At 52.0% G+C, this 14,334-nt stretch overlaps 1 protein-coding gene across 7 annotated transcripts in view; it reads left to right on the top strand.

Moving 5' to 3' along the window:
- DENND1A (DENN domain containing 1A) overlaps positions 1-14,334 on the top strand; it is a 470,473-nt gene that overhangs the window by 438,944 nt on the left and 17,195 nt on the right. For 5 of the 7 annotated variants that reach the window (XM_074362200.1, XM_074362198.1, XM_074362194.1 and 2 more), the window contains 2 exons: positions 5,297-5,353; positions 11,823-11,911. In XM_074362200.1, the coding sequence (XP_074218301.1) occupies positions 5,297-5,353; positions 11,823-11,911 (146 nt within the window). The remainder of the gene's footprint in view (positions 1-5,296; positions 5,354-11,822; positions 11,912-14,334) is intronic. The other 2 variants (XM_074362199.1, XM_074362197.1) reach the window with 1 other exon arrangement.

The following is a 14,334-nucleotide window of genomic DNA, read 5'->3' as shown; positions in this document are numbered from 1 at the left end:
CATCAGAGTGGGGGCCCTTTGAGGGCAGGACCATGTCTTGTTCACTGGTGTGCCCCTTTGCCTGTACAAATTATACTCCTCTGTTTGCTGAATGACTGACACACTTGCCTCGTTTGTAAAGCACCAGAAAGAGATGCTCAAATAAGAAAGGGGAGGGTGTCAGTCATTCTTTCAGCAGTCTTTTCTCTAAGGTGCAGGTCTCTAATGACTGAGTCTAACTTCAGAAGGGACAAGGATTAGAAAAACCAAATCAAAAAGGATTCCAGATGGCTGGAAATTTGGGTTGACGAGGATAGCACAGTGGACTAAGAATACCTGTTTGTTTTAGTTCCTGCTACTAGCTGTGTGACCTCATACTATCACTTAACCTGTCTGGGCTTCCTGTTTCCTTCCTCTACAGTAGGGAAATAATCCTCCTCTAACTTGCCTCACCAGGGTATGTGAGGCTGAAAGGAAAGAAAAGAAGTAGAAATGCTTTGAAAGGAAAATGCATCATGTAAATAGAAGAGATGATTAAAGCCCAGTCCCGTCCAGCAGTGCTTTGCTCACAGTATACTCCTCACGTTCATGGGACTCTTCTGGGGAGATCTGTGGGTCTAAGGAAAGGACAGAGGATTGGATGGTCTCATCTCATCAGCAGGACCAGAGCCTCACACAGCGGTGATGCACTCTTGGGACATCCTCGCATCAGTGCTAGTGACTCGGGAGTTATGACCGTTTTATAGAAAAGTTAACTGAGGCTTAGATTAAATAACTCACCAAATGGCAGAGCCAACATTGAACTCAGCTAGGAAATGACAAAGCCAAGATACGAACACGGGTATTTCTAACACAAAGCATATGCCTTGGGAGTTTCACCCGAATGCTCTTTACGCTCCAAGAAAGATATTTTTCCGTGATGTAGGTCAAATTCCACTAGGCCATACATTCCTCGAGGACAGGACTGTGTCTTGCTCTCCGGAATCTCCGGGCCTGGGGCCCACATAGTTGTTCCATCACCATACATGGGAGGAGTCTTTCCACCTGCGAGAGCCAATCTGCTTCCTGACTACACATGACCTTCAAGAAGGCAGGTGCTTGTGTTGATCACGGAAACCTCCAGCACGCCCATCCAGCCTGCCACAGCTCAGCTCAGAAAGTGCCAGATGAATTGTTGAACAGAACTCTTCTTAGCAGAAGACTGCCAAAGGCCCAGCCTTTTTGAACTCACTTACGTAACAGCAGTCAGTGTAGCCAGGCAACTGAGGATCACACGCAACACGCTCGCTGTGCAGAGGTGCTCGGACCTCTTGATTCTCTGCTCCAAGGCTCTTCTGGTTTCTCCTCCTCTTCCTCTAGCAGTCAAGGGGCCTGAGCCCCGCTCCCGGGTTTCCCCATTACCAGCCGGAGGCCTTGCACAGGCCACTTCACCTCCCTGCAGTCTGTCTCCTTGTCTGTGGAAGGATGCGCTCCTGCGCTCAGGCCGTGGTGCTGTCCGCAGGCCTTGGGGAGTGTAGGCGGGGGTGGGGCGGCCTGGCTCATGGAGATGACTTTCACCGTGTCTGGCCAGTTCTGCTGTCTTCTGGGGCCTCACCTCACACTGTCGTCAATGCCCCACATTCAGTTATTCCCCAGTTCTGCTTCCTGGGCCCTGGAGCCGTGTTCTAGAAAATGGTATGTTGAGTCGCTCCTTCCCTAGCTTCTCTCTTCACCCCCTCTTCCCACCACCACTCAACCCCTCTGGCTTGTTCTAATCGTCTCCAGAGCACTCAGCCCTCCCCAACCTGTGTCCCCAACTGTCATGCCACCCAGCATCTTTGGGAAACTGTAACCCCCGTCGCCTAGCAACCCTACTGCTCCCTCCCTCCTGAGAAGCAGAAACTTCTTAGCAGCGTGTCTACTGTGCGCTTTGCACCGAGAGAGCTGCTGTAATACACCCGGCATCCCTGCAGTGCGGTCCTCGCGCGGAACGCGGGACATTTGTACCGCATTGCCCTTTCCTGGTGTCTGCAAATCCCCCTGGTTTACTCTGCTAGCTTCTCTACAGGCTTAGGTTGGGTGTGGTCAAGAGGCTGCTTTCCTTCCACCATTTATAAATTCAGTTGCAAAAGAACTAGCACTTCCTGGTGACATCAAAGCAAAATAAATTAATCAGAGAATCTGGAGAACTAACATTTGTTGAGTTTCTGTGTGTGCCAGGAAGTTTCATCCAAAAATCTTTGCTGAGCACTTACTATTTACCCAGTACCGTACTAGACCCCAGGGTAAACAGAGAAATGAGATTAGTGAGCTGACAGTTACAGCCTGTGTACTGTGAATGAATACACAGTGGGCGGAGGGACAGAGCATGTGACCCATGCTCTCAGGGAAGGGCAGGGAGGGCCTCCTGGGGGAGGTGGCACTTGAGATAGACAACCAAGTGATAAAGAAGAGGCGCAAAGGGCGAGACAAAAGGAAATGGAAGGTGTTTCAGGCAAGGAGACTGTCATGAAAGCACAGGAACACCTGAGCTTTCAAGGAGAGCAAGGGGCTGAGCAGGGCAGGTGTCAGGGGCGAGATGCACCAGAGATGACATTGCAGGGCTCATGGGCGGGCCCAAGAATCTGGCGGGCTTTGAACACGTCAGGCAGCATTTTCCAGGGAATACTAACAGGTGTTACAGGGTGAGTCTGTGTTCAAAGAAATAGGGGAACTGGGACTTTTACAAAAAAATAGAGTTTTGCCTATTTAGGGTGGGTTTGGTTTTTTTCATTTTAATTTTAATTATCACAATTTTAATACTACAAAAGAAGTAATCAAATCAGAAAGCTGGACTTAAGAGTGTGCAGCCACTCACTTCCCACTGCTAGGTGCTTCCTAGGGCACCCATGGTATGGGTGCCCCCTCCAGAGATACCTTCCACAGAGGTGGGGAGAGCAGGGTGGCATTTTTGCTGCAAGAGTTGGCAGCCTTTTCTGTGCTCACCAGCACCATGAATCTGCAAAAAGAGCAAGGCAGGAGACAGCACTTCCCAGACTTGTCTGGCTAGGGAACCCCCTTCTCTTCTTCATACAGTGCATCTTCCAGGATGATGTTTTTCAGAAGACTCCTTGGGAGATGCTGGCCTTCCACTGAGATGATTTAGGCAGGCAAGTGACATGATTGGGCATGTATTTTTTGAGTCCCCTCTGGAATAAGTGTGGAAGGTGGATTGGGAAGAGAGAGGGTGGAAGCAGGGAAACCTGTTAATGGTGATAGTTGCTGGCGTCTGCTGGCGGCACTGTGCAGAGATGATGGCAATCATCCTCTGGAATCTTCCTAAAAGCCCCCCCTCTAGAAGGTAGTGCTGTCACCTGCATTTACAAATGAGGAAAGTAAGGCTTGAATGGTTAAATAGCAGGCCTACCAGAACCCAGAGAGTCAGTGGAAGACTGGAGTTCAGTATGAGACTGTCTGACCCCAGGGGCCACCTCCTGAATACACAGCTACCCTGCCACCCGACTGGCAGAGAGAGAAATCAGAGATGCCAGGTCAGAGGTGACTAGTGATGAGGGCTCTGGAGCTAGAGGAGGTCACCCAGAATCAGAGTGGCTGAGAACAAGGGAAGCTGAGGGTGATGGGGGAAGTGGAATTGGGGGTGAGAGTGGGGCACCTGGACCAGGGCAGCAGCCAGTGCACCTGCGGGCGCCATGCTCATCCCACCGGGTGGCATCCCCAGCCCCCCCAGGTAGCCTCCCACTGAAGAAGGGGCACTGAGCACGGCTTGGCGCACACTCCCAGCTAACGGCACAGGACTTGGGAGGCCAGAGTGTATTTCCATCCAGATGTGCTCTCTGCGCCATGAGGGACCCCAGTTCTCCATCAAGACCTTCAGTCAGCTTTCTCTGTGGGCCACACTGACAGGCCCTGTGCTGGGCACCAAGGATCCAGGGATACCTGAGACACGGCCCCTCCCTCCAGGAGTCTGGGGTGGAGGATGGGTTCTAAGACACGTTTGCTCTCTGGAGGACCGCTCCAACCAGGAGAGGCTCTGGAGTGCTGTCCAAGAGCAACGTAACAGGAGCCACACATGTGAGTCACATAAATGTTTTAGTAACTTAAAATTACTAAATGTTCTAGTAATTTTAAAAAAGTGAAAAGAGATAAGATTGACTTTAATAATATATTTAACCCAAATACCCAAAATATTTTCTTACATATTGTCAATATAAAAAATTGTGAGATGTTTTACATTCTTTTTCAAACAAAGTCTGAAATCCAAGGTGTATTTTACACGTACAGCATGTCTTAGTTTGGACTGACCACGCGTGACCACTGTAGTGGGCAGTGCAGGTTAGGCTTTGGCGTAATGATGGACCTCTGTGACCCGCAGTGCTGAATGGGAGGAACCCACTGGAAGCCTCCCAGGGTTGGCCGTGTGTCCATGACCTTGGTCTAGTGTGGACTTCTCCTCTCCTTTCTCTGTCTACCCATCTCCCCCACTGGTTAGGGCATCTACATGGGTGGGCCATTGAGAGAACAAAGCTTAACTCTCAAGATAAAGGGTTTGAGGGGCGAGTGAAGAGGTCTGTGTGCTGTTGATTTTTAGTCAGATCCTGAGTTCAGAAGCCAAGCATTTTGTACAAATTTTTTTGTTCATCAGAACTTCATTGAGCAGATCATTTTTCCCCCAAGGCACAGGGATAAATCCCTCAAGGACATGAACATTTGAAGGAGAGTTGGGGGTAGGGGTGGGGTGGGGTGGGGTGGGGCAGATACTGAGTGATAGTGGGGGATAAGTGGGAGCACTGAAGGCAGCTTGTGACCTGGGCAGAGCTTTGAAGGACAAGTTAACGTTTGCCAGGCAGATGGGGGTGGGGTGGGTCACTCCACCTGCTGGGCCGGCGGAAACTGGCATGAGGGCCTGGGGCCACTTGCCAGGTGAGGGGTCTGTGTGGGGCTTGGCAGAGCCCAGGTCTTGGAGGATTTGAAATGCCAGCCCAGGGCCTTGCTGAACTGTTGCCCCAGGACAGGAGGGGGCAGCAGAGGTCTCGAAACTGGGGTGTGGCAGGGTCACAGTGGGTTTTAGAAGCTACCCATTGGCCTAAGTGGAGACCTGCTGGAGGAGGTCCAGGCAGGAGGCCCTGTTAGGAGGGGATAACAGTGATCCAGGCCCGAGGCGGAGGGGAGGGCCTCAGACATGGGACGTGCAGGAGCCAGTGACCAGCTGAGGGGGCAGGAGGCGTCCAGCATGGCCCTCGGGCTGCAGCTTGGGTGACTGGATGCTTGCAGCCGTGTGTGGAAATGCATCAAACTGTTTCCGTGTGTACTGATGTCGTAAGTTTCCACTTTAATGCAGCCACAGAGACTCCGTCCCACCCGCCCGCCGCCTCCCAAGATACAGCGCTCGAGGCCCGTGAGTAGCCGGTGGTTCTGCCCTCCCGCCTAACACTGCCTGAGCCGTGCTCCCCGCCTGACTAAACCCCGGGAGTCTGAACTCAGCCGCCTTGCGAAAGAAAACGGGGAATTGGGTTTTCAGCTTCCCTCTGCGTGGCATGTACCTGAACTTGTGTTTTCTGGGCTTCTCTCCCCTTTTTCTGAATCAATTCAGTGACTTGCAGTCAGAGCTCTAGGCAGCAGGGCCACTGTGTGGTGTGTTTGCCGTGTGTGCATCATTTGAGCAAATCTCCCAGGCTGAGCCTTGTTTCTAGCCACGAGTTTTAAAGCCTTACAGCAGACGCCTCTTCCTCACAAAGGAGGCAGAAGCCTGGCAGCAGGGGTCTCGTTCCGCCAGATCTTGGTTTGGAAATGCATTTGATGTCCCTTCCCAGGGGCAGAGGCTATGCCCAGAGAAGATCAGATCAGGCCGGCTCAGATGGAGACCCGTCGCCTCCTCCCTGGGCCTCACAGGGAGCTCCATCTCCTAAGTGAAGCGCCAAGGAAGGGCGGAGGAGCAGGAGGTGTAACGAACCCACCAGCACCTGGGAATGGGTGGGCACAGGAGGGAGACCCATCCGTGTTTTCCTAAGAGAAATGCCTTGGGAAAATATTGGGTGTGGTTCCGTGTTTAGCATCAGTGAAGTCATTTTCCTTATAATTTCAGACTTTGGTCTTACTGCAGCCTGATAACTTTTGCAGTTTCCTTTAAAGTGGGAAACTTGCCTGGACCATTTAGTGCAGGCTGTTTATCAAGAGAAGAGTTTCTCTGTTTCTTGTTCGAAGTGGCCACCATTCTTGCAGTCAAGCAAAAGGGGTCCTGTTCCTGCCCAGCTGTAGTCAGAGTCCCCCACAAACCCGAGTCCGAGCCCCTCCCACCCTTCCCACTGCAGTGTCCAAATCCATCCTGAAAGTTGTGATGGCTGAGTGGTGCAGGTGACCAGGCTGTACTGTGTCTGTTTTTCATCCTTGGCACACACACCGAGCATCGGTTGGGTGGCCGCTCTCTGCGGGGATGTTGGAAAGTTCTGGGATGCTGTTTTCCTTTCCTTCCCTGCCATGTGTGGGAGTTAGAGGGCTGGGATGGAGGCTGGGTGATGCCTTCACCTGTGGCGGTCATGACACTGCCGTTCCAACCACGTGTGACAGACCCATCCTGTACCCCAGTCAAACCGTGATCAGTGCAGCTGTCAAGGGCCTGGAACATTTCTGCTCACTGTCATTGGAAGGAAAGCACAAACAGCAGAAAGGAACCGCTCTGGGAGACAGACAGCCGACTTCTGGGTCAAACCTTGTGTGATTTACTGAGAATTCTAGTGCAGTCATTAGCAACATCGATTTGGGGAGCAGACAGAGCCAGGCTTGAATACCAAATTGTGTGACTTTGGTGAAGTCCTGAAGCTCCTTGAGCCTCACTCCTCTCTAATGTACCCTCGTTCATGGAGGGTTTTGTGTGACAATGAATGTAGATGACATTTGTAAAGCACCTGGCACAATGCCTGGCACACAGTAGATGTTTTTATTCTTCTTACAGGTTTTTAAATCTTACAGCTTCTATGGAATGACCCAGTTTCTTTTTAACCATCACCCCCCTGAGATTTTTACAGTCAGCATGTCATTCTACGTCCATTACCCCAGTCGAGCCTCACAGCACCTCTGTGAGGTGGGCATCGTCTCCACCAGTTTTATTTTTATTTATTTATTTTTTATTCTTTTGGGGGGGCATTTTTTATAATTTCACATTTATTAAAATTTATTTTTGGGAGGAGGGGTAATTAGGTTTCTATTTATTTATTTTTAATGAAGGTACTGGGAATTGAACCCAGGACCTTGTGCGTGCTAGGCACACACTCTATCACTGAGCTACACCCTTCCCACCTCCACCTGTTTTAGAGACGAGAAAACTGATGCTCTGTGACTTGTCCTCAGTCCTGTAACTACACAGAGGGGTCACCAGACTCTAGAACTCCTGGTCTTTCCATCATTCCAAGCTCCCTGGACCCTCCATCTTCATTTCCATGTCGTCCATCTTAGTACAAAGTACTGGGGTAGGGCCTTCAGGTGAGAAAAGAATTAATCAGCAGCCAGCTGGGCTTCCTGGGGAATCTCTCTGACAGTGTTAGATCTTGGCAGGAGTGCAGAGGTGAAGAGAGTTGACATTTACTGAGCACCTTTTATGTGCCTAGGACTGTGCTAGACACTTGTATGTCATCCCATCTGTCCTTAAACAGCCTGGAGGAGGCAGATGCTGTTTCCCCGATTTGCAGCCAAAACTACAGAGATGATAAGAGGCCACGCTGGCCTTTGAGCCCTGCCTCTGCCCTGCCTCTGCCCACTCCTCACCAAGCCAAGGTCATCCAGAGGGTAGGTAGCTCTCAGAAGTCCCTGGAGGGACCTGGGATCCAAGGCAGGCAGGGAGTCCCTTGGAAGGCATGATCCAGGGCAGGACTGCTCCCCTTGGAAGAACTCGGGTCCTGGAGACAACTACCATGGGCTCCACATTGTCTCGCCTGCGCGGGGACTCGTGCAGACTGGCAGGCGATGGGGCTGGAATATAGCCACATCCACTGGCAGCCGAGGACTTGGGAAGGCAGACATGACCCTAAGCAAAGCCTGAGTAGCAGTGGCCTCTGCCACTGCCCTTCTGCAGGAGGTGACCAGCCTGGCCCGCGGGGCTGCACCTCACCTTGGGTTATGGCACACTGAAGAGTTAGGGTGCTGAGCAGAACTGGTTCTGGGCTTAGAAGTCAGAGAGGCCTGTCCTGGTTTGAATCACAGCTTGGCTACTTCTTGGCTGTGTGACCTTGGGCCAGACGCATACCTTCTCTCAGCCTTAGTTTCGTCATCTGTAAAATGGGATTAACAATATGTACCTGGTGGGGTATGTGGTCATATTCATGTAGTGCCTCGCACAGTCTCTGGCATGAATTGAGTACACCCACCCCAGTTCTGCCAACCCAAACACCTTCTGCCTAGCAGGGTCACTGTGGGACTAATTTGGGAGCCCTAGAAGTTTTGTGCTTTCTGGCCTTATGTTCCCCAGTGCCCCAGGGTCTGTTCACTCAGGGAGCACTCATGGAAGCATTTCCAGTGGGCATCACTGCACCCTGTGGGTGAATCTGGGAGCCACGGAGTATGGAACCCCTCAAGGGCCTCAAAGAAGATGGCCTGACAAGCTCCCATGTCGGGAGCCACTGGCCCCGTGCCGGGCTTTGCCAGGTCACTTAGTTGCAAATGTTCTGGGCAGAAGTGTGGCCATGGACCGGCCCAGGGTGGTGGGAGCGTGGAGACGAGCCATTCAGCCTTTCTGGAAGGAGCTTTGTAGCCTGGCACCTGTGGCTGGAGTTCAGATGTGACCAGAGGATTTAGATTTTCACTTTAAAAAGAAGAAAAAGGAAAGAGCAGAAGAAAGCCTTGCCAGTGTCCGGTGGACTCAGGGGAGCGGGCTGGGGCGCGCAGGGGAGAGGCAGGCTGTGGGCGGCCGCATGTGAAGCGCTTTATAAGCTCTGTATTTATTATTTCTTGCTCACCATTAAAATCAAATGTACTCAGTGCTTTTGTATTCAATGCACATTTAACCCTGCCGACTTAGATTTCTCAGGTTTTAAATCCAGTGGGGAATTGGCTGGTTTCCCAACTTTCCCCTCAAGTCCCCCTTGAACAGAGCTCCAAATCCCTGTTTAGCATTTTCTCTCCCGGCACTGCTGGGATCCAGGCACTGGTGGGGCCAGTCGCTGTTGGGTGTGCATGTGGTTTCTTCCCTCATCCCCAGCCCCCACCCTTCCTAAGTACCCCCAGAAAGACGGATGTGATCGCTGAAATATGACGGGCCGGTTGTCTGCATCGTCTTGTGATTCAGGCTTAATTAAACCATTTTGTCTGTGTGTGTCTGTGCCTGGTTGCGGCTCTAGCTGCAGCCGTGTGTGTGTGTGTGTGTGTGTGTGTGTGTGTGTATGTGAGAGAGAGAGAGAGAGAGAGAGAGAGGGAGATTCGTGCATGTGCCTTCGCCTCTTGTGTGTGCCTCTGTGCATGTGTATTTGTGAGACTGTGGGTTTGTTGGCATCTCGAGGCCTCCATGCGTGTCTCTGGGTGGTTGTCCATGGGTGTAATTTTGTGTCTGCTTTGTCCACACCAATCAGGTGCGTGTGACTCTGGGTGTGTCTGCAGTCGCGCGGGTGGCTGTCTCTGGGTCCTCTGTGCCTTCTTCCCCCTCCCCCGCCTTCGCTGCCGCCCTCCCCGCCTGCCCCTCCCTCTCCCTGCTCTGTCTGGTTCATCATCCCTAATGAAGCAGTCTTCTCCATCGATCCTGCTGATTGCCAACCCATTCCTTTTGTTTGTTGGCGCTGAGCCATTCAGCGGCACTCTGACAGCTCAGCTCGTCTAATTAGCTCTGTTGTTCTTTTTCCCTATGTTTCACCACGTTGCAAGTTCAGTTGAAGTTGCCACAAACTTAATCCCCCCATTTCAGCCACAAGTTCACATTCCTAACCCGCCTCTATTGTACCGAGGAGCAGCTGTGTGCGAGGACAGGCGAACGGGCCTTAATGTCTGACCTTCCCGAAGCCCCCACCCCAGGACCTCCAGGCAGGGCAGCTCTGCTTCTTGGCCGCAACCGCATGCCCCCTTTGTGGTGCAAAGTGGGGAGCACTCTAACCAGGTGATCCTGTTTACCAGCTGCGAGAGGCAGAGGCGTCTGGCTCTGGGCCAGGAAAGCAGTTCAGAGTTGGCTCAGGTGGGGGACAAGTCCATTCGTTGATCAGCAAACGGTGACTGGATGTCTGCTCCGTGGCAGGCATCGTTCTAATGGCAGCGATAATAATAGCAACATTTGTGTGCTCTGCTTAGATTCCAGGCAGCGGTGTTCACTTGCTTCTAAAAACCTGGCTAAGGGACCACCCTAAACCAGGCACTGAGCAGGGTACAAGGCAAGGGTAAGACGGTCATAAACCACGTCTTCTAATTTGAAGACACCCCACCCCCAGCTTCCTTTTGTTACTAATAAGGTCCAGAGAAGCAAGGTGTGCGTTTATTGAGCCCCCACTGTGTGCCAGACCCCATGCCAGCGCCTTCCCTGCGTCATCTCATCAAATCGTCACAGTAACCCCATAGAAGAAGACAGCATGTTTGGTGGAAGGCGCTTGGCTTTTACCACATCTCTGATTTGCCAAACTAGGCTGAGATCAGACTGGCCACTCCGCAGGAAAAACTTTGGTTAGATCAAACATGTGGAGACCTGAGGGCTTGATGAGACTCTAGAAAGACTTGTCTGTTACGCAGCTGACTTCTGTAATCTGTGTTCTGAAGTCACTGTGCTGTGTGGTTCACCAACGCTGGGCGGGGGCGGGGATGGTTCTGGCCAGAGGGTGCAGGGAGTGGAGCATGTGTGTGCTCTCCTTCCCTGCCTTGTCCGCTAACCTCAGCACCTGTGGTGTTTCCTGCCGTGGTCCCTGGTCTGCAGAGAGGGAGCGGCCCTCGCACTGGGCTGCTCAGTTGTTTTCTCTGACAACAAAATTCGTACATAGGCTTTCCTGGCTTTCTCCTGTCCCTCCCTGGCACTGTTCAGAGATGGTGGTGCCAAACTTAAAGCCAGGTAATGTTGATTAGACCAAATGAATATCCTTCTAAGGACACCTAGAAATTCTTAACCTAACCCTCATCATGGGCTCTAATGGGAGAAGGGGATGTCTTTTTATATGGTCCCTCGTCTTGGCTTTCAGAGGCCGCAGCTCAGGGAAAAAAAACAACAAAAAAAAAAAAACACCTTGTCTCTGCAGCCTGGCTTTGGATTAGGAAGGGGTATACTTCACTGTCAAACACACCCACCACCGACCCTCGAGCCAAGTCCCCGTGGTGAGTGACATCCAGGCTGAGCCCGGCCCGGGAGGACTGCACAAGGAAGCCTGGGGGATCAGAAAGAGGATTTTTACTGCACTCTCACGCTATTAGTATTTCCTTTTCTCCCTCTCCCACTTAGAAAAATAAGCATCCTGTAATTCAGTTGTAAAAAGAACAAAATAGACACACACACCCTATAAACAGAGTCTGAGTGAAACCTTTTTGTTGTGCCAAGCCGGGTCCGGGTTCCGGGAGAAGGCAGATGGGACTTGTCATTAACGATAGCCTCTTTGCTCTGGGTCCTGCACAGACAGTATCTCACTGACCCCTCACGGCAGCCCTGTGAGGAGGAAGGTGGAACCATCCCCTACCTGCAGATGAGGAAACCAGCCCTTCAGAAGAGCCATTCCCATCTGAGTAGGCCACGAATTCCAGCTCATGCATTGGCTACAAATTCAATGGCTGCGTCTCTGTGACAAGCGGAGCCTTTGAGCCTGTACCGTGAAAATCCCTCAGCGTTTGTTTCAGGGCCACTTATCTGCATCTTGAGAATGTCCCCGTGTGGCTCTTCCAGCTCAGCCCTTCTTGGGGACTTTCCCCTGTGCCCACTCCAGGTGCGCCCGCCCCGGCCACACGTCGTTAAGAGGCCGAAGAGCAACATCACGGTGGAAGGCCGGAGGACGTCCATCGCGAGCCCCGAGCAGTGAGTACCCCGTCGCTCCCTCCCCCACTGCTGCAGGAGCCCAGCAGGCCGGCGCTTTGTGGAGCCCACGCGGCAGCCCCTCCTTTGAAAGGCTTCCCTGGAGCCCAAGCGGGTGCCTCACAGAGAGGTCAGTCGGGGAGCAGGACTTGATCTTCAGTGTGGGTTCTGCCAGCAGTTGTTACACCAGCGGGAGGCCCCAGAGGCCAGGGAGCCGGCGCCCGGGGTTGGGTTTTGAGTGGTGATGGCCAGGGGGAGCTCAGACAAGCTCAGAAGAAGCTTCCAGGCCTTTTCTTATGCTGAAGATAGAGGGTCAGCAGGAGAGAGACCTGGCTGACATGTTTAATGAGGGCCACCACCTTCCTAGGCCTGGGCTGCTCCAGGTCTCCCGAGCTCGGATTTACACCCAGGACTCTCCTTATCCACAGCCCACCCGCACCGACCGGGACCTTTGCCCACCCGCGCCTTAGCATTTGTTTTATTATGACTTTGCTTTTCTACCTCCCCTTGGCCCCAGAGCCCCTTGGGGCAGGCAGTAGGTCTCATGGCCAGTACCTCACATAGGATCAGCTTAGAGTCTCTTTCTGGGTGGGTGTTGGGGGGATGAGGTGAATGACGAGGCAGGTGTACAAGCAGTGGCCAGAGGATGGAGGAGGCCTGAAGCTGCCCAGACCCGACTCCAGAGCCACGTGGGAAAGGTGACACCACTTCCATCAGCCCGTGTGGTCTCTGCCCAGACAACCCAGTGGCTGCACATGGGCTTCCTGTGATGCCTTAAAAGAGTTCATGAACCCATCTCGGTCTAAGGTTGTTGGGGGGAAAAAATGCCCCTGGAGTCCCTAGGGTGAAGAGGGACTCATGTCTGCCCTATTTTCAGAGAAGTTCTCAGGGAAAGGAGTTAAGGGAGATGGCAGGTCCTAGCCAGAAAAGGAGCCAAAGGGAGGACATGATTCCCAAATGTCAGGCTGTGTCCTCATGGGTTTGCTGTGCTTGAGGACTCTCTGGTTGGCCGTGTGGTATCACCTGAGACTGCCGTGTCGTTACAGGAGCTGTGTGTGTCTGTGTGTCTTGAGAGGTGTTTGGTGATGCAGAATCTGGAAGAGAGGGCTCCAGAAGTTGGGTGCAGGTTTAACTTTTGCTGTGCACAATAGGACAGTGGGAAAGTTGAGGACTGTCTCCCTGGTGTGGATTATGATTGCCCTCTTGTGGAGAAAGTGCTGCATGGCTTCAGGGTGCCCCAGACCCAAAGATTTTTCCTTAGGGGGATAAAATTAGTCACTTTTCTGTAGAGCCACCTCTTTAAAACTGACCTAATATTTTAGACACTGTACTGGAATACAGGGTCATGGGCCTGTAGATACTGAAATGCAAATCCAGAATATCCTTGCACTGCACCCAAAACACCCCGGACCAACACTTACCATTCCACAGACAAGCGTTACCATTTTGTGGCTGGGTTGCCAATTACAGCTTGAACTTCCTCCCCACATTTATTCACAATGTTGCTTTTCCAGCCGTGTTAGGGGATTGCCTCTTCAGTGTTTGCAGAGACCCAGTGTCTGGCAGCCCCATCATTCTGGTGATTACCAGAACTATGTCAGTACCACTTTTTGTGGGGTTTTGGTTTTTGAGTTTGTTTGTTTGTTTTTTTGCAGTATGCCTTGTTTTAGATTTCTTTTGGGGAAACATTTGGGGTTGAAATGAACCAGTGGGAGCAGAGGGAGCTAGTTTGGGGGGTTGGCAAACTGACAGTGATAGAAAACAAATGACAGGTGATCCTGGTCCACCAGGAAATAGGCAGGTATATTTGGACATCATTCCAGGAGTTTCTATTCACATTTTTTCAATGTGGGGGGCGGGGCTGTTGGCCCATAATGCCAGTGACATTTCTGGTGCAACCCGGAGGTTTTCCTGCGTCTCTTCCCATGCTGCCTTCTCCCCACCACCACCCCCCGTTGTGCTCCTCCACTTCCAAATGCCATGTCACAACAGCACTTGGATGTGTTTTTCTCAACTGTCACCAGCTCCAGCTGGCAAGACCAACTTCTTGAAACACAGGAAGCATCCAGCGGAAAATATTTTAATAAAACAGACTCCTCATAAAATATTGTTTTGGGGGGTGGGAAGAAACCATCTCCACCAATCTGTCAGCATTGTGTTGGGAGACACGAGAAGACAAGCCGGCAGGCAGGAGCTGGAGCCTAATGGGCCTTTGTTGCGGGTGGTTCGGTGTTGGGCACACGGACCCGGTGCCTGGCCCTTTAATCTGGCCTGGATTTTCTTGACTCACGGATCTTTGTCTCCACTGGGAATATCAAAGTGCATCGGAAACTTAGAGGATTTGGGCAGCAGGAAGAGACCCAGGATCTTTGAAGCTGAGGGAAGGATTCGGTCCTCCTGACTTCTTGCCCCAACTCTCACTTCCA

Source organism: Camelus bactrianus, chromosome 4 (genome assembly GCF_048773025.1).
Source record: "Camelus bactrianus isolate YW-2024 breed Bactrian camel chromosome 4, ASM4877302v1, whole genome shotgun sequence".
In the NCBI taxonomy this organism is placed as follows: domain Eukaryota; kingdom Metazoa; phylum Chordata; class Mammalia; order Artiodactyla; family Camelidae; genus Camelus; species Camelus bactrianus.
Note: the sequence above shows the minus strand (reverse complement) of the source record. Positions and strands in the feature narration are given on the sequence as shown.